Below are 19,674 nucleotides of genomic sequence, written 5' to 3'. Positions count from 1 at the left end.
GTGTGTTTTTCCACTTTAATTTTGAGTGTGACTCCAAATCCATTTTATTTCCATCAATTATTTTTCTGTGTGTTTTTTCTCGGTCAACCCCTTCAACCAAGTTAATTCATTGAAATCTAGGATGTTTCCTTATGTGTTCCCTTGTAGAAGTGTATGTAAAATGTTAATATTTCAGTGCTCATGAGTCAAGAAACCCCTGTTCACGCTTAGCTGGGCATTTGTAATATGACAGTTTCCCACTAGTCTTGGGAAGGGCGATGGGTGGCGATGTTGGAGAGGACCAGAAACCCTCTACACTTCTGGAAGAGAGTATTTCAGCTTACTGACATACCAACCTGCTCAAATCCCAGTGTTCCTCAAATCCACACTATGATGGATCAAGCTCCCCAATTAGTATAGATGGTCAGCCGGGTGAGGGTAATCATGGGTAATGTCAAACAGGTGTGTGTGTGTGTGTGTGAATAGCCCAAAAGGGGGCTATTCAAACAGAGAGGATTCACACCTACTTACAGACGGAAATCACACTCAAAAGGGACACCAGACCTCACAGGCAGAATTATTTTCTGATTATTTTAAAAATAAAGAAAATGGACAGCAAGGGCGCGCGCGCACACACACACACACACACACACTTTCCCCCAGGCTTTAGAGAAGCGTGGGCTCACTCTCTCCCTCAGCAGTGGCCTGACCTCCACAACACCGCAGCTCAGCATGGATTCGAAACCACACACGCCCTCACCCCCCCCCCCCCTCTCTGCCTTTCTAAATCGAAATCTTTTTGTTTGCCTGTGCTATTCTGAACCTCTACAATAGCAGCGGCATGTGTAAGAAAAAGAAAAGTGGTGCTTGTGGCCAGAAATGCACTTCTACACTCTTCAAAGGGAGACCAGAGGAACAACCAACAAGCAGAGGAGATCCTGGGGCAGCAGAGAGGATGCAGGGAGAAATAAAACATAAAAAAGCCTAAGGATGATTTTTTTACTTTATACACACACACACACACACACACACACACACAATGAAGCTAAGCCTGCTGACAATTTAACAGATTTTGCCTCTCTTTGTGCAATAAAATAAGCAATATTGCAAGTTATTGTTTCATTATAACTTAAAATATTTACTAATAATTAAGTTCATCCCAAATGTTCATGTGTTTGTGCTTCACGTTGTATTATTATTGTTATTATTTTAACCGTTTCTAATTCCAGTCTACTGTTTGCATCTTTAATGGCTCAGACTGGGAGCCCACATGACCTGGGTCGGCAACCTATAAATAAAATCCATAGCCTTCATTCAGGCTATATTAGGATCGTGGAACGCGGGGAAAATGTTGATAATTTCGCCTGGACAAATATTTGTGTTTCCAGAATTGGACGCACAGGCAACAGCAAAGCCTTTAAATGGCCATGTCAGAAAAATCAGAAACATCCGCCGGGCGACCAGCAGAAATAAGTCTGCATCACCGCTTCACATCTGTTGAAGGAGAGAAAAGGAAAAAGGAGCCATGCTTTGGCTTCCTAGATTCAAAGGACAAGATTGTTCCTTTTGTCAGAACTAAAATGGCAGTAATGGACCTTCCAGCTCATACCAGGCAACGCAAGTGTTAACCGTGTCTTATGGAGCTAAAGATGAGTTTGAATCTCAACAGAACTGCTCTATTTATATTGTATATCCAGCTAGATACACAGCAGACTGTGAAGAGGAACTGCCTGTCACCAGCTGGCTACGCGGGGGCTAAGCGAGAGCCCAGGTGCCTCCACAGGTGGTAAAAATGGGGCCATGAAGGTTAGGAAAGTGCTACCAGACACAGGGAAGGATTTACAGGCCCAGACACCGAGGAGTGCCATGTGCAAAACCAATCAGAGCAGTTCCTGCACGGAAGAGCGATACGTGCAGCAGTCGCAACTTGGCCGGAGGCGGACTTGCTCCGTCTGGATTCACTGACATCTCAATCAGTTTAAAAAAAAAAGAAATTATATTATAAAATTCCACATCAGACTGGAATTTTAAAGTAAAAATTGGCAGAGGGCAACATTTCTACTCATCTAAGCAAACTCAGTTGTAGCCTTCAGTCGTTGAACAAAGACAATATTAAAATTATACTTCAAGCACAGTCTCAGCCATGTAAGAGCTGATTTCTGATCAGCCATAACTACTATTGATTTGCCTGGTGGCCACCCTGGGACATTGGGCACAGGGGAGGATATTCACCATTCGCTCACACCTAGAGTCAACATGCCACCTGGCATCCATGGATTTTGGGTGCCAGCAAGAGTCTGGAGAGCCCAATCAGGTGGGTCTCACTTGTTTGTAACATCCTGGAAGGGGCAAAAAAAAAAAAAAAAAAAACCTAAAATAAATACAAATTCGCAGAGCCCTGCTGCTGGAGCGCCCTCAGGGTGAACGCAAGGTGAGCCAGCGATGATAAAAATGGCAGACAGGTGTTGGTACAAATGAAGGCTTCTTGGCTCTGCGTGCAGGAGGTCATCAGAGCGTTGGGGGCTTGCAGCTATTTTGACACCGGAATGTGTTAAGGCCATGCAATGTGTTCGTTTTTTAGAATGACAGCAGCGTCTGCCCTTTACAGTACAACTGTAGTTAATCTGTGCTCTGCCAGAAATAGACGTCGTCCAGAGATGCAAAAAAATTGGCATGCATGGAACGGGGAAAATCGAAACAAATTGATCTTCTGGTGTCGTCCAGTCTCCTGCATCTGCTGATTAAGTTCAAGGTATTAGGAGTGTACAAATTGCTTGGGGATTTTTCCGGCTGTTTGAAAAGTATTGCTGGTAGTGGCTGTGATCGGAGTGCAGGCCTTCAGCCTCGTCCATACGTGTTTTTGCTGTGCTTTGCAGCTGCGTTCAAATGACTGTTCCCTGGCGTTCACGTCGATACTGACTTTGGCAGAAATTGACGGCAAAAGAAACGGAGTCAAAGCTGCACGCATTGTTATTCGACGTCATCCGGACGTGCAGCCGAACGAACGCTGGTTCTGAACACACGTGTGGATGCTCTGATCTGCTCCAACGATCAGACAAAGACCAGTGAAGGTTCACACCTCTACAAGATATATGGCATCCAAAAACGAGTCAGACTTTGGAACTTAAAAGTTGAAGTTGAGTGAGTAAGGGATCCTGGGAATAGTCTTTTCCCCCCCAATGAAAACACGACGTTTGAGGCCAGAGGAACGCAGACTTGGGTCTTCACAAGACGTCAAACTGGATCTGAATAAATACAGAGAAACACATGTCTACAGAATGCATTAGCATTTGCTTAGCGTTGTTGGGTTCCGAGATTAGGTGCTCTCCACATCCCGAGTCCACTCACGTCTTTCAGCCAGCGGAGCTCCGATTGATCCCAAGGCAGCGACAATCCCTTCTTTCAGCTCTCAATCGTGGAGTCGAATGATCGCAGCTCTTTCCACACATCTCATTAATGAACATTAGTTTCCTGCCAAGTTCTCTGGCTCCTCGCCCCCGGGCTTGGGTCGGACCGGGTGCAGATTTGGCTGTTCAGAGGAGGCTGACCTGTCGCTGAAGATCGAAAATCAAATCCAGGCTGGGCCTGGCGAGTAGGCAGGCCATCTTTTTCGATTAATAAGAAGCACATGTGGGTCCACTTCCTCTCCCAGTGCAGTCAACTGCAGACAGGTCCAAAATGGACAGTGGTTCCCACTTGGTACTTTCAAACTGCACAGAATCGGTCAAATCTCAAACACAATTTGTAACAAGTCAAAGCAACCACTTCCTGGTAATAAGATGAAAAGGTTTTGTTCTTTCTTTTATAAACTGGACATGACCCTCACTAAATACAAATTCACAGACTCTACAAATGTGTTTTGCGACTGCAAAATGAAAAAGAAGAGCTTGAAATATATTCAGGACTTACAGAATTTAACCTATACACTGACGCCCACAGTGACTTTCAGAAACCCTGAAACCCTGTTTTACTGAGCATTCTTCGCTGCTCGGTTGTGGAAATCCAAAAGACAAACACACAGCAAAAGTGGCATTCAAATGAAAATCTCTAATGCACAGATTTGAAAGACTTCTGCTTATCAGATGCTTCTGTCTCCCTATAATTGCTTAGGTTTACTGGAAATTTACTGGATGCCAGATCTACCCAATCCCACGATGGCGTCAGTGTATATGACCTGGAGTCAGTTGTCAGATCTGTTTGAGTTGGTCCTTATTGTGTCCCTCTTCCTGCATTTTGATGACTGTGTATTAACATCTGGTCACCAAATCATTCTTTCTATTGGAATTACTTCTCCAAGTATAATCAGAGTGCTCACCACTATTCACAAACTTATCTTATAAGGAGTACCCACTTACCTGTACTGCACTCCTAACTACTTTTTATGGACTAAAATCTGCCCTGACATCGTCCTTGCCTGAATTCTCTCTATGCAATGTTTACTTTACTTGGACCAAATTGGTGACCTGTGTGTTTTTGTAGCCGGCATACACCAGCTAGCTGGTTGTCACCCCAGGCTACTAGGCCCCAGCTCCCCGCGCTCGGCTGCTTCCTCTCCAGCATGGCAAAATGAATCTCCGAAGTATTCTACCAATCAGGTTTTAATTTTTAAAATTCACACAGTGACTCTGCTTTTAACCATCACCCTTGGTGAGCAGTGAACAGCCATGAAAGGTGCCCGGGGAGAAGTGTGCGGGGACGGTGCTTTGCTCAGTGGCACCTTGGTGGTTCAAAATTCAAACCGGCGACCTTCTGATTACAAATCCGTTTCCTTCCTCCTAGGCCACCACTGACCACCACCAAATGGCACTGGTGGAATTAAAGCTCAATGCCACCAACAATTGCCATAAATTGGACCTTGGTTACCTAGAATCCTCAATATGGAACCTGGGTGTAAACATGGATGATGGTTTTAAAATGGAAAAGCAGATAAGCTCTGTGGTCAAGTCAACTTTTTAATCAACTGAGAATTTTTTTACATTTAAAAAAAAATGAGAAAGCATGCCTGCTTTTATTACATCATGGCTTGACTACTGCAACATTCTTTATTTTGGTCTCCCACAGTCACTATTGTCACTGCTTCGGTCTGGAATGCTGCAGCGCGCTTGCTGACAACACAAGTCACTGCATTACACCAGTTCCTGCTTCACTGCACTGGTTTCCGGCTAATTTTACAATTCTTTAAAAATTTTATTGCTTGTTTTTAAGGCCCTAAATGAACAGGCCCCACCATACATTACCAAACTTGTTCATCTTCAGCTAACCCCTCGATCCTTGAGACGCCCTCCTGGGCCTCCTTCAGATGGGGCCTACAGACAGAGTGCAATGGGGCGACCGTGTCAGGAAGAATCCCCCCGGCGTGTGAAAAATGAGCGCATGCTGGGACTCAAAATCCAGCGGTTCGGCTGCGCCACTTCAGCGCCTGCACCGCGTTCTGGAGCCGTGAGAGCCACAGAACTGCGCGCGGCCAGCGGGAGCTTTGGGCTAATCTCCACATTGCTCAGATAACTCTGCTGACTGGTGAACCGGGAACGGCCGAAATAAAAATAAACGCGACTGTCTAGACGAGTCACAAAGTGCCGACCTCTCGAACCTCAACCGAAGCGCGGCGTCTGTGCCAAACGATCAATTACGGAGAAAACGAAACGGCTGCGCTTATTTCCATCCAACTGGGTAAATTCCTAAACAGTGCAGACAGCAATGTGGCGGTCTGTAATTAAACACACTCCGCTAATCCGGCTGGCTGGTACCAATAATCCTCGTGCTCATTCCTGATTATGGTTAATCAGCGCCAACCAAAGCACGTAACACGAGTCAGCGCGGCACACAATGCACAGTTTATCTTCTAATAAAAGACAACCCGGGTCCCGGCAAGTAGCCGGAGGAGGGGAAGAAACCCTATCCTGCAGCCCGGGGAGAGTTACCCCTCTCCCACGCACAATGCAAACCAGGAGGCTGAGGTTTCTCCTTCGGTCCCTGGCACTGGACCGCGTTTCTCCTCGGTCAATCCCTGGAACTCGGCGGAAGGGCCCTGCCAAGCAATCTTTGGTGCAAACAAGCCCATGAAAGGTCCCGCTTTTGGTCTAGACTGTGCACACGCCCACCGGCATCAACGGAAACAATCCACGCTCTGCATATCCATTTCCAATATTCCAGAGACATCCCGTTTCCATTTCCAACTGAAATTGTTTCCCGGTAACGTCACGTTTTTTTCTTTTTGCAATTGTACTTTATTGCCACTCTCAAAATATTGCTTTAGGTTTGAGCAATTCTAACAGGAACTCTGCTATTGTGCCACCGGCTTGAAACCAGACTCTGAACGTGAAGTGATTGTCACATGTGATACACAGCAGCACAGCACATGGTGCACACAGTGAAATTTGTCCTCTGCATTTAACCCATCACCCTGAGGGAGCAGTAGCAGCCATGACAGGCGCCCGGGGAGCAGTGTGTGGGGACGGTGCTTTGCTCAGTGGCACCTTGGCAGATCGGGATTTGAACCGGCAACTTTCTGATTACGGGGCCGCTTCCTTAACTGCTAAAGCCCAAAAGAATCAGGAGATGTGAGGTGCCACGGCGTGCGCTGTGATTCAGGCAAAGCTCGGTGACATTAATCCTGCCGGCTTTAAGAGGCTAAAACGCTACCTCCCCATGTCACTCCGGACGAGGCAGAAGCAGCGGAGGGTGTCGGCAGGGGCCGAGGAGACGCAACTGATACCGGCCTGGCTACTCCAGCGGAGTCCTGTTAGCTCTCAGGTGTCATGTCTGTCACAGCAGTGGGTCCCACGTGTTGACAGACGAGATTTTAGAACGGGGGGGGGGGGGACAGTGGTCAGCAGTTGCCAGTTGGCTGAGGTCCTGTTGTTCCGCCACGTCCCAAACAGTCTGCCCACCATTCCCCCCATAAAGCTCTGTAGTTCTTGACAATGCAGGGGAAAAGAAAAAAGAAGAAGCAAATGCTGCGGTTTACTTGGTTTTAAAAAAATAAAAAAAATGTAAAAGCCGCCTCCCCCTTTACGACATTACTGGAGTCGCTACATCTTCACTCCACTCGCCGCTTGTAAAAGGAACCCAGAGGAAAGTGCCTGTCACTCGTGCGCCTTTTAGCGGAGGCCCCACTTGCCAGTTACTGAAGAAAAATGTTTTGCGAGCAACGCGCCAGCATCGTAAATCACAGCGCCGTCCGACCTTTGCCTTCGCGGGCGCGGCTGCCTCCCATCGCCCCGAGCCGAGCTCACGAGTCAGACAAACATCGACCCCCCCCCCCAATGTTCACCGCTCCTTAATATTTCATCGCTAGACCTGAAACACTTCGGTTTCATCACCACCTCGAGCAGCAAATATACAGCAGTGGGAGCGTTGCTGAAAGGGTGCATGGGGGGACACCAAAAAACAGGCCTGCAGAAACGGGTGCTGCCACAGCGCAAAAACATCAGCCTCCAACACATGATTGGCCACGACCTTTGGCATGTGGATTTCTCCAACCCTACAACTGTAGGACTTATTATTATATCACCCCCAGCCCTGCACTGACACCATTTGCAGGCTCACTCTACCCTGGGAGGGGGTCCCTCTCTGTGTCACTCCTTCCCAAGGTTTCTTCCTTTCTTTTTTTCTCTCTCCTAGAGTTTTTTTTTGTGTGGAGTTTTTCCTTGTGTGCAGAAGGGTCAAGTGTGGGGGGTGTCAACTGTAGGGCCTGTCAAAGCCCATTGAGACGTACTGTATGTGATTTTGGGCTATATAAGAAATAAATGTTGTTGTTGATGTGTAACCCTCCTCCAGGGGATCGACCGTGGCAGATCACAGGGGAAAAACGTAAATACAGACCCGCACGCTTGTACCAGTGTTTAGAGGGAAGAAACCAGCGCGAGCAGGGGGGTAATGTACCCCCGGATCGGATCAGAGGTCGGTCGAATAGGAAACTCTTCGGGAGGAGGGAAAGGAGAGGCTGATGCCTCCACGGCCCGCGAAGCTGGAGTGAAAGGCGGTGCAGAAAACGCCGGGAAGATAAAGATCAGGAAAAGGAATTAGAGAGTTGGGGGAAGGACCCCAGGGAGAGGCAACAGGAAATGGTAGCGATGAGCGAGAGAGACTGAACAGTCCGAACACTGTTTCCCACCAGCGTTAAATAAGATCAAGGCACACACTGACAACACACCGGTGAAATCAAGACCACAGTCTTAATAAATTGGATTTCCCAGGCTTGTAAGTGTAAGGAGAGGTGACAAGAAGACAATTCACTGCACATCACACGGCAACAGAAGCAGGATGGACACTGGGGGACTTGAGAAAAATCGCTTCGTATCACCCTTCCCAGCCGAGCGGCGGCACGCAGACCTCCAGGTGATTCGCGCTCCGAAAAACCACATCAGGAGGAACCCAACTCCTCACTACCTGGGCCACCTGATTCTCTGAGGCACCGTGGGGAGGGGGGACCTGTGATCATGAAACCGAAATAAGTCCAGGAGCTGAGGGACGGCTGCGTTTCCACCCTCAGGACCCCCATCTGCAGCGCCCGACTGACGTCAGTCCTTTTTAAAGCAAGAACTGCTCTGTAATTTGAGAAGAAGTCTTAAAGCCACCAGAGCAGAATAAAAACGGCCATTTAAACCAGTAATTTAATCAAAAGATGCCTACAAAAAAAAAAAAAAAACACAACACTCAACATCACAGACATGGTTGTCATTATAACACCGTAATTACATGAATTAGCAGTGTGTTGCGTGTAGTAATCGTGAGGATGTGCGGGAGTGGTGCTGCCAGTTAGAAATCATTTATGAGCATCCGTGAATACTCGTGGACGGATGCTTTTTGCACCATCAACATGACTGGGGACGAACACTAACCCCACCTCACATCGCCTGACGGTGCCGATATTATTAAGCGCAACATACGGACCAATCCTCCGCCAGATATTAAAAAACGACGCCAGAGCCGGTCCATATACAGCAGAGGACCATTTACGAAACTGTTCAGGCATTAAGAAGCATGCCGTAAAAACATTCGCACGCTGGTTGGACAGGGAATGGGGGTCCTGGCCGGGTGACATCCAGAAAGAGGCCTGTGGTCCAACAGGGAGCACGGAAAATCCGGCAGACTGGGATTTGATGAGCTCTGCAGCAGGGTCTGGCTTCACGTCTACTGATCACAGATCTGCTTGGTTAAAAAAAACAAAAAAAAAAGAATCCCAAAAGAAACGACCCCCGGGGAAATTGCTCGCGTATCCCGCTACGACCGTGTTGCAAAGCTCATCTGAAACGGGTTCACATGCGCACACCCGGCGACTCACCGCGATCGCAGCCACTTACGGCCACTCGGGGCGGGTGTCGCCCAGCGTCCGCCACCGGGGCGACATTCCCGACGTACAAGCACACGGGAGGGCGAGTTGTTTCTGTGGTTTTTACTGGTTAAAAATAATAATAATAATAATAATAACAACAACATCCCGGGTCCCTTCTTCATATTACGGCTGCACTTTAGTTATTTAATATTAAATAACTGATAATCACAACACACGTACACGTAGGATTTTTTTAATATAAAAAAACAAAGACAACGATATAACGTTTCAAATGGCAAGTTATTAATATGCCGCCATCCATGTTGCATTTGTAGTGAATTAAATGTTTTTAGGAGGAAAAAAAAAAGTGAGCATCCATCCAACTGTTGCTCCGAGTCTGAACAGCCGCCCGAGATCCTGCTCCCACCTCGGTGTACACATGTAGGGACAACATGTCCCAAAAAGTCTATTTAAAGAGCGGGATTTCACGCAGCCAGTCCAGCTTTTAATTCGTTTCAGTAGCTGCTCCTCGTTTTAAAGGGTGCAAAGTTAAAAGAAGCGTCGTCACTTGCCTCCAGAGTAAATAATATTGTTAGCAGTTAGCTTGTGTAGCTACGGAGAAACAAACCCCGCTCAAGCCCCCAAAAATACAGAAAACACCCCAAACTTTCTGTTCTCAGAGCCTCGCTCGGTACGAAACTTACCCAGCAGCTTGTTCATCTCGTCCGGGCTGAGGAAGACGTTGACGTACGGGCGGCTGTTGTCCGTGTGCCCGGGGAGAGTGCTCGGGCTGGCCGAGCACAGGGCCCCTTCGAGGAGCAGCAGGAGGAAGAAACCCCCCAGCCTCCGCAGCGCCGAGCGCGGCCAGCCGCGGGCGTCCTCCCGCCCCGACATCGCGTCCCTGCCCGGTGCCCTCCGCGCCGCGGTTCCTCTCCTCAGTCTCGCCCGGAGCTCCAGCCGCGTCGCGGGCGCAACATAATAATGCCTTCGCCGGGGCGGGGGGAAGAGACCGGACTTTCTCCCCCCCCCTCTCTCCCGGGCTTTCCCGCTGCTAGCTGGCCGGCTAACCCGGGCTAACTTTCCTCTCCGGTCCTGGTCCGGTTCCTGTTTAGGCAGCGACGGGGAATCCCGAGCGGGACGCAGTTTTCTTTTTCCTCACGCAGCTCACCGGCAACGCGAGAGCGGGGGAAATGCCACGCAAATCAGCCGCTGGCGGTCCCGTGAAAAGTCGGAAAAGTCGCCAGAATCCAACTCTCTCCTTTCATGGTCTTTCTTTCCTCCCCCCCCTGCGAGCTCAGCTTTCATTGTGGGGGAGAAGAGAGAGAGAGAGAGAGGGAGGGAGAGAGAGAGAGAGGGGGGGTGCGCGCGCACGTACGGACGCCGGACTACGTGCGCGTTCACGGCGCGGGGGCGCCAGGACGAGGGAAGCAAATGTCGCCAACAATGCAGATGACGGTTCAAGGCAAATTTTCACGTCAGATTTACAGATCTCGTCCTAGGTTAAAGCCAATGTGGATGCAATTTTTCACCCGAAAACAAAATTGTGAGTAAATATTTGACAAGCATTTATTGTATGTACGTTTACTTTTAGGTGTTTTTTATCAGTAGAATCAGAATCAGAAAGCCTCATTAATCCCAAAGGAAATTGCTTATGCTACTGTACTGTACAGAGGGAAAGACATACAATGTACATACAATGTACATACAGCACAGGTCAAAAGTTTGGACACACCTTCTCATGCAGTGTGTTTTCTTTATTTTCATGACCATTTACAGTAGTAGATTCTCACTGAACGGATCAACACTATGAATGAACACATGTGGAGTTATGTACTTAACAAAAAAAAGGTGACATAACTGAAAACATATTTTATATTCTAGTTTCTTTGCTCTGATTACTGCTTTGCACACTCTTGGCATTCTCTCGATGAGCTTCAAGAGGTCGTCACCTGAAATGGTTTTCCAACAGTCTTGAAGGAGTTCCCAGAGGTGTTTAGCATTTGTTGGCCCCTTTGCCTTCACTCTGCAGTCCAGCTCACCCCAAACCATCTCGATTGGGTTCAGGTCCGGTGACTTTGGAGGCCAGGTCTCCACTTTTTGTTAAGTACATAACAAGTACATACATACGTACATGAGTTCATTCATAGTGTTGATGCCTTCAGTGAGAATCTACCAATGTAAATGGTCATGAAAATAAAGAAAACACATTGAATGAGAAGGTGTCCAAACCTTTGGCCTGTACTGTGCAACAAGTGCACAGAGAGATAGACATACATTTATAAGTATAAATAAAAATAAAAATAAGTATGTAGTAATGGCTAAAGCAGCATTGCGCATTATGTAAGAGTTAAGAGTCAATAAGTGAGTTATTGCACAGTAATAAAAAAAAAACAGCAACAGGAAATAGTTGCACAGAAGAACAGCAGCAGAAGAATCATATTGCACTACTCCATGTTCTTAACAGACTTACAGATAGTGAGTGTAAATTAGTATTATAGTATTATATAATCATTTTGTTATTATAGTATATTATAACAAAATATCATTTTGTTAATGCTACCTAGACTAAAATAATAAAAAAATGCATGAAATCCCTGTTACAAACTCATTGATGCACAGTTGACATTAAGAAGCATAACATCTTGGGATATTTGTTGATTTCTTGATTTGCATTCAGGACAGACTGATTTGAGGTAAATTCAAGAAATGATCGTCCACACAAAAACACATTTTCACTTTTTTATTATTAAAATATTCACCTACAAAAACAGCCTATAAACACTATTTACATGATAGCTAGCAGAGAGGTTTGGTTTGCAGAATAGGTGTCCAGTCTTCACTGAATTTGTTAAAGTGTTCTTTCACTCAGAAAAATAGAAACAATCCGTTTCAGAGAGCCGTGCCAGTAAAACAATTATTATGAGATGCATCTTCTTTGTTTGGTTTTATATGTAATGGGTATAACGGAATCAGGCCATCATTTCTAAAATTTCCCTGAGGGACGTACTTGCCACTGCACAACATATGACCATTTAAAATGTGTCAGCACGGACATCTGAGGTATATTACGATCCAGTCTGCCTGTATGCTGATGTGATTCTGATCCAGCTTTTTATTCCTTCTGAGGATTTAGGCTATCAGCAGAGCTTGACCCCTGTTAACCTTTGAGAAAATCCATAATTCTCCAAGAGAGGCTTGATTTGGTTCTTTGCTCAGGCTGGTGGTCGCTGATATGGGTCCAGGGGGAGGAAATTGACCCGTTAAGTCTATAAAGCGCATGGATCACATTCCTTAAAAACATAAAACATTACAGTTATTTATTTTTCTGTCCAAACAGCAAATATACACTGCTCAAAAAATAAAGGGAACACTTAAACACCACAATGTAACTCCAAGTCAATCACACTGTAAAATTTGGAAGCAACACTGACAATCAATTTTACATGCTGTTGTGCAAATGGAATAGACAACGGGTGGAAATTATAGGTGGTGACCACAGACCACTTCTCAGCTCATATGCTTTTGGCTGATTTTTTTTTTGCTGGCGGTGCTTTCACTCTGGTGGTAGCATTAGACGGAGTCTACAGCCCACACCAGTGGCTCAGGTAGTGCAGCCCATCCAGGATGGCATATCAATGTGAGCTGTGGCAAGAAGGTTTGCTGTGTATGTCAGCGTAGTGTCCAGAGCATGGAGGGGCTACCAGGAGACAGGACAGTACATCGGGAGACGTGGAGGAGGCCGGAGGAGGACAGAAACCCAGCAGCAGGAGCGCAACCACCACCCTGCATGTGTCTGCTCAAATGGTCAGAAATTCCATGAGGGTGGTATGAGGGCCCGACATCCACAGCTGGGGGTTGTGCTTATTTGGCATTTGCCACAGAAAAACAAGATTGGCAACTTCGCCACTGGTGCAGGGTGCTCTTCACAGATGAAAGCAAGTTCACACTGAGCACATGTGACAGATGTGACAGAGTCTGGAGACGCCGTGGAGAACATTTTGCTGCCTGCAACATCGTCCCGTATGACTGGTTTGGCAGTGGGTCAGTAATGGTGTGGGGTGGCATTTTATGGGGGCCGCACAGCCCTCCACAGAAATGAGATCTTCAGACCCCTTGTGAGACCAAATGCGGATGCGGTTGGCCCTGGGTTCCTGCTAATGCAAGACAATGCTAGACCTCATGTGACTAGAGTGTGTCAGCAGTTCCTGAAAGACAAAGGCATTGATGCTATGGACTGGCCTTCCCGTTCCCCAGACCTGAACCCAATTGAGCACAGATCCCTCAGGAGACCATTTGCCATTTCATCAGGAGCATGCCCAGGCACCGTAGGGAGGTCATACAGGCACATGGGGCAGTGGTGGCCTAGCGGTTAAGGAAGCGGTCCCGTAATCAGAAGGTTGTCATGGCTGCCCACTGCTAACCAAGGGTGATGGTTAATAGTCATTGTGTCACCGTGTCACTCATTTAGATCTAGGATGTCTTATTTTGTGTTCCCTTTATTTTGAGCAGTGTACTAAACATACATACACACACATACAAATCTATGGCGTTTAGCAAGCGCCCAAAGCAACTTACAATCGGTAGTTACAGGGACAGTCCCCCTGGAGACACTCAGAGTTAAGTATCTTGCTCAGGGACACAATGTTTGTAAGTGGGGTTTGAACCTGTGACTTTGCGGTCTTTTGGTGAGTGTGTTACCCACTAGAATACTAAGCTATTTGCTAATCATTTCAGTCTAGGTACCTAAATATATGAGTATAGTCCTGTTTTTATCCAACAGTGACACTATTTAGAGGTGAAATTAGTCATTAGTTTATGAAATTAGTTTATTAAAGTTTATTAAAGACAATAATGTATTGTTTTGCACCACTCTGATTTACTGTAACATCAAGTCTGCTCTCAATCCTGCCTGAGATGATGGAATTGTACACCACACCGCATTAATTGGCAGTATAAAAAGTCTTTAAATACCATATGGATATGTGCACACTACCCAAAACAACTTGCAAGCACAACACTGGCACAAATTGTAAGAATTCCCAATGCGTATAGTACACTCAGCATGTAACACAATAATCAGTTTGAATTAAATAAAATAAAAAGTATACTGACCGTTATTGCTGTTTTGGAATCCGTCGATCTTCTGCAAAGAAGGGATAAAATTAAAACAAGTTTTCAGGATGAATCGGCATTCGATGACCCCATCCTGAGAAATATGTGTTAAGAACATCTGGTCTAAACTTTGCTTGAGTGCTGTTTGACGTTTATATAGGTAAACGGCCCAAGAAAGGCATTAGCCGCCTCTTACTCGTTTTCTTGGGAAGAAGGGGTTCACAAATCTCCCGGTAGCAAACGTCCTGCTGCACTTTATACGTCCGCTTGTATCTGTGGAGAAAAGGCAGAGATGAAGCGTCCTGATGCATGACTTCAGCATGTAGCATGCATCATGGGTGGGAACTCTGTACAGGACAGGAGGACGCATCTGCTCACTGGTAATGGCAGACTCCGTCCTCCCAGACGGGCACCGTCTTTGTTTCAGAGTAGAGGCGGGTGCAGGGGTGTGACAGTCTTTGGCAGTCTGGAGACATTAAAGACAAGACATATTCAGAAAAAACGATAACTGGAGGGATTGAAAGAGGTATGGGGAGGGGTTTGAAAAGGGAATATTCTGGGCCCACAAGCTCTATAAAGCAGGCAGGGTACCTGCTGGCTGCATTAAGTCCACTAGAGGAAGTGGGAGAGGTTGGAGTCGATTGATGGGGTGTCTGCTGATGGATGATTTTAGGAAAAGACTGTTTACACAAGGATTCACTCGGGGTTAGCAGCGAGGGTTTGGCTGATGCAATAAGTCGAAGTGAATGCTGTAGCAGCTTAAAAGTACGCACCACATTAAGATAAAGTCCAGCACCTTAAAAGAGGTCTCTTGGCTACTGACAGTTGCAGCCTCTTTACCAAACGTGCAGTAAACAGGGATGACAGTGGGTGTAGGGGGATGTATGTATGTTTAGAAGACCTGAAGAATTCCCTCACATGTGAGAACTCTGTACATCATCAGAGTTTATTTAGCCTTCAAATGATGAAATGAACATTCTAGGTCATTTAAAGCCAAAACAACCACATTGACTTATGTGGCATTCACCTTTGGAAAGTAGTGTTTTCAACACTGCCCCCTGCTGGCCTCTTTGACTATGACCTAAAGAATCCCAGGAGAAGTCTCAAAGTCTACTTATCTTCAGTTAGTTTGTACGTAGACCTTGCAGTGCCAGTGCAGTTTATCAGGCAGCGAGTCTACACTCACACAACTCGCACTGTCTGCCCTTGAAGCCGTCCGCGCAGTCGCAGCCGTACGAGTCGCCAGTCTGGATGCACGTGCCTCCATTCTGACAGGGCAGGCTGTTCCGGCAGTCCCTGCTCGGCTCTGAAACACAACAGCTGTCAGGACCTTCTGTGCAGAACACCCACCCCCCCACACCATGACATGCTCGATATGGACACCCACATACACAAGCTCACGTTACAGCCCACTCTCCCCTACAGTTCATCAGCACAGCTTAGGAAATAAAGTTTGAGAGATTCTCTTCCGTCCATTTACACTAAAGGATTCTAACTATGGTATTAGCACTATATTATATTTCATTTTTAGTCTGTGCTAATGGTCAGTAGTGTAAAGAAATGGATTGGGATAAATCTGACCGTACCTGTCTTTTTCCTGCCAGCCTCCTCGGGAATCTCCAGGGCCAGGCTGATTTTGTTGGTGGTTTCCTCCATTTTCTCTAGCCTGACGGGAGGCTCGGGTCCTGCGCAAAGGAACACACACACACACAAACACACACACACACACACACACACACACACAGCCATCAGAGGAGAGGTGCTGCCAATGCCACTGCTGCAGAGGCCCGTATCGCCTGTGCCGTGCACTCACTGGGGCGGTGTCTGATGGTGTTACGGGGCAAGTTGGCGAACTTGGCTGTTATTCTCCCCCTGCCGTCTATCAGCTCTGTGTACCTGCGTAATCATCAACAACCAGTTAATTTTCCAATGGGCCAGTTGCTCCTATACAGTAGTCCTTCTGGTAACTAATTACAGGAATTGTTCCTCTTTAGCAATCGCAATTGCTATGCCATACGATTCTCAAGAAACAAATTAATAACAGAATTATTCCACAAACTCTTTTTCAGTGAAATTAAGATAAGTAGCCATTAAAGCTGCACACTTTGCTAACACATACAGATTTTGTGGCAAACACCATTTTTTGAAAGGTTACAAATCCAAAAGCATTAAAAATCCAGCAGACCTTTTATAATATAATATGATGTCTGTATCGTGTGGCAGAGAAATAACTATATGTATATAAATATGATATAGACACGTTAGAATTATATTATGAATTGCTGGACTTGCTCCTACTTGGGTAGTTCCTCTGAGTGCTCCCTGTCCTCTGCCACTTCCAGGTCCTGAGGTTTTCCTTGGGCAGGGGGACGTCTTGCAGGAGAATCCTGTCCCTTGTCTTTTGGTTTCTCTCTTCTTGTCCACCGTTCATCCATTGGTACTGATGCAAATGAAACCAAATGAGAACAAAAAAACACCCATCCACACACACACACACAAACACACACACACACACACACACACACACACACACACACACACACACACACACACACACACAGAGCGAGAGCGAGAGAGAGAGACGGGCTGTAGTTATTTCTTAGTAAATCTTTAGTATGTGAAAGATTAAGGTGGATTAAAGACTCAAGTCCCTGGAAAATACCAGCGACAGAGAGAATTTAAAAGATGTTTTTTTTTGGTTCAGATTAAACGATCTGCAGCCAAAATACATAAAACATTATTCAGTTTCCAGTAACGACTGGGCAAGTTTCATTATTGCAAATACCAATGCACAATGACAGAGTCATTTTACACTTCAATACATTTACACCCGAAAGAAATGTGTTGCAGACGAGCTAGAACAAATGAGCATAAAATAGACCAAAGTTTTGTCACATTTTCATCATGTGGAACAAGGGATTTCATGGGCCAGTGGGTTCTTCACAAATTCCACGCTGCATTATAGTAGAACAGCTAAAAGAGTAAATAGCAGCAGACGTTTGAAGGAGGCGTCATTTACATTTACATATACAGCATTTATCAGACGCCCTTATCCAGAGCGAAGTACAACCAGTAGTTACAGTGACAGTCACCCTGAAGCAACTTAAAGTTAAGTGTCTTGCTTAAGGACACGATGGTAGTAAGTGGGATTTGAACCTTGGTTCACAATGACAATCACTTAGGTGACTTCATGTTCTAACCATCTCATATACTTTCTGTGGATCTGTTTTCCAGTGGAAAACCCAAATGTCCTAAACCATTCATTTAAACCTTTTAACCGCTGGCCATATCTTCATTATCTAGCGCAGGTTCAGAAGCAGAAATCAGAATTGCCAGGGCAGCCAGCCTTGCTTTCAGTAACAGATGTGCATTCTCTCTTTTTCAGGCTGGAAATTGGTCCAGCATGCATGATGGTGTATAGCTCTTGCTGAAAGGAACGTTTACTGAAGACCACAAATTTATGCTGGCAGAGGTAGAGTGGGTACTTTGTAAACTCAATGATGTAAATATTACGCCACATTATTTGATTTGTTTTGTGTTGGGCTTACAGGCTGAACGTTATGCTGCCATGTGTCTAAATGGTTTTCCTCAAATGGTTCATAGGGTGCATTTTATACTATTATTCAACCTATTCATTCTATTGGAAAAAGGATCAATTCATTCATTCATTTGTTCTCATCAAGAGATTGCATTCCATTCTTCTCTAGTGTCAATTAAAAGTTTCATTCATTGATTCATTGTTTCTGTTAAAATCTTTTTCCCAAAAGTAAGAATTTACGTATAATAAAAGTGAAACTGACAGTTTTTCATTTTGATACACACAGCACATCACACGATGCACAGCCATGAAAGCCAAGGGAACACGGTGTGGAGACGGTACCTTGCTCAAGGGGACCTCAGTGGCACCTTGGCGATTCAGGATTTGAACCCTTAACCTTCCGGTTACGAGTCTGCTTCCTCACCCACTAAGCCACCACTGCCCCAATGCAAATAGTCGAAGGGCTCTCATTAGTTCATTAATTAATTCATTCATATTTTCTCACTGACAGTTGCTCAGCACTTACATGTGGTGAAGGCCAGGTGCTGCGGCAGGCTGTGGACCTGCTGCTGGCCAGTGTTGCGGATGGCGGTGAGGGCCAGCCGGTAGTGGTGCCCCGGGCTCAGCTCCCGCAGCGTATAGCTGCCCAGCCGCCCATCGGGCAGGTAGCGGCTCCGGGTGCTGAGGCCACGGGTCACGTTCACCACAAACCCATCCGGCACACTCCGAGGGTGCCGGTCCCACGTGAACTGTGCTGAGGTGGAGGTCACCTGACCCAGGGAGAGGTTCTGAGGAGGAAGAGGTTCTGAAACACAAGAACACAGCTGTGCTGTTATTCTTGTTATTTCATTATTGATTTGTCAAGTCCAAGATGTTCTTTTCTTTAAAGCCTGTATTAGATTACAGATGGTGCTGGCTCTGTCTGAAAGCGACCTACGTGTCCAGACATGCAGAGGTCCCGCAGAGTGGCTGGTGGAGGGCAGCTTCTCCGGTCGAATGCTGCTCTGTGTCCACATGTCCACGGTGTACATCTGGCCTGGGAGCAGGGAACTGCAGCGAGTATCAAAGGAAAGCAGGAGCAGCAGTTTAACGATATAGGCGAGTAAAGATGAATTATGATGTACTTATAATAGTTTGTGTTCTTAAATCCTCTACTGGAGTAACACCAAACAATAAATTCCTTCCTACTCTGCCTTCTGGAGATCATTATGGTGGTACTAATGTACGGATGCATGGGTTGGAATTAAATCATTCTGGCTGGAGAGTAAAAAAAAAAAGCTCAAAGTTCCATGTTGCCATCTAGTGGGCAAGATCAGCAACACAGCCCCAGTTATTTCAAAGCTAATCACACTGTGAATTGAAAATAATGCATATGAAACTGATTGTCAGAGTGTACAATGACTATACTGTATATGTGTTGTTATTAATAACGCACACTGGTGTTGAACGTGGCTGTTTGTGTGTCACTGTGTGCTACCTGAACGTATATTCTGTAACACTGGTGTTGAGCACAGTGGTCCGGGCACCGCTGCTGTCCGAGGGGGTGAGGGAGAGGCGGAGCTGGCTGACGGAAGCGTGGCGATCTGCCTGCAGGAGCCACTTCAGCCACACCTGAGAGGAGGATACATTCACCACGTGCAGCTGCTCCACCTTACGTGGCCCTGAGACACACCCCCATACACACATACACACACACACACATGGAATGGACTTCATTGACACTGGGACAAGCACAGCTGTTCCATTTGGAATATCGTTCTCATGTTTA

The 19,674-nt window shown here is 46.2% G+C and overlaps 2 protein-coding genes across 3 annotated transcripts in view; both read right to left on the bottom strand.

Moving 5' to 3' along the window:
- Positions 1–10,556, bottom strand: part of ryk (receptor like tyrosine kinase) — a 35,946-nt gene extending 25,390 nt beyond the window's left edge. For both annotated transcript variants that reach the window (XM_028961407.1, XM_028961408.1), the window contains exon 1: positions 9,961–10,556. In XM_028961407.1, coding sequence (XP_028817240.1) covers positions 9,961–10,150 — 190 coding nt within the window. In that variant the 5' untranslated portion in view covers positions 10,151–10,556. The remainder of the gene's footprint in view (positions 1–9,960) is intronic.
- Positions 10,557–11,981: 1,425 nt separating this feature from the next.
- sned1 (sushi, nidogen and EGF-like domains 1) overlaps positions 11,982–19,674 on the bottom strand; it is a 28,892-nt gene continuing 21,199 nt past the window's right edge. Inside the window, exons 21-31 of the mRNA XM_028961357.1 lie at positions 19,384–19,567; positions 18,844–18,956; positions 18,433–18,711; positions 16,667–16,808; positions 16,182–16,264; positions 15,955–16,053; positions 15,555–15,674; positions 14,747–14,834; positions 14,565–14,641; positions 14,369–14,399; positions 11,982–12,546 (exon numbers count right to left, since the gene is read on the bottom strand). Coding sequence (XP_028817190.1) covers positions 14,371–14,399; positions 14,565–14,641; positions 14,747–14,834; positions 15,555–15,674; positions 15,955–16,053; positions 16,182–16,264; positions 16,667–16,808; positions 18,433–18,711; positions 18,844–18,956; positions 19,384–19,567 — 1,214 coding nt within the window. The 3' untranslated portion in view covers positions 11,982–12,546; positions 14,369–14,370. The remainder of the gene's footprint in view (positions 12,547–14,368; positions 14,400–14,564; positions 14,642–14,746; positions 14,835–15,554; positions 15,675–15,954; positions 16,054–16,181; positions 16,265–16,666; positions 16,809–18,432; positions 18,712–18,843; positions 18,957–19,383; positions 19,568–19,674) is intronic.

Source organism: Denticeps clupeoides, chromosome 19 (assembly GCF_900700375.1).
Source record: "Denticeps clupeoides chromosome 19, fDenClu1.1, whole genome shotgun sequence".
NCBI classification, from domain to species: Eukaryota; Metazoa; Chordata; class Actinopteri; order Clupeiformes; family Denticipitidae; genus Denticeps; species Denticeps clupeoides.
Note: the sequence above shows the minus strand (reverse complement) of the source record. Positions and strands in the feature narration are given on the sequence as shown.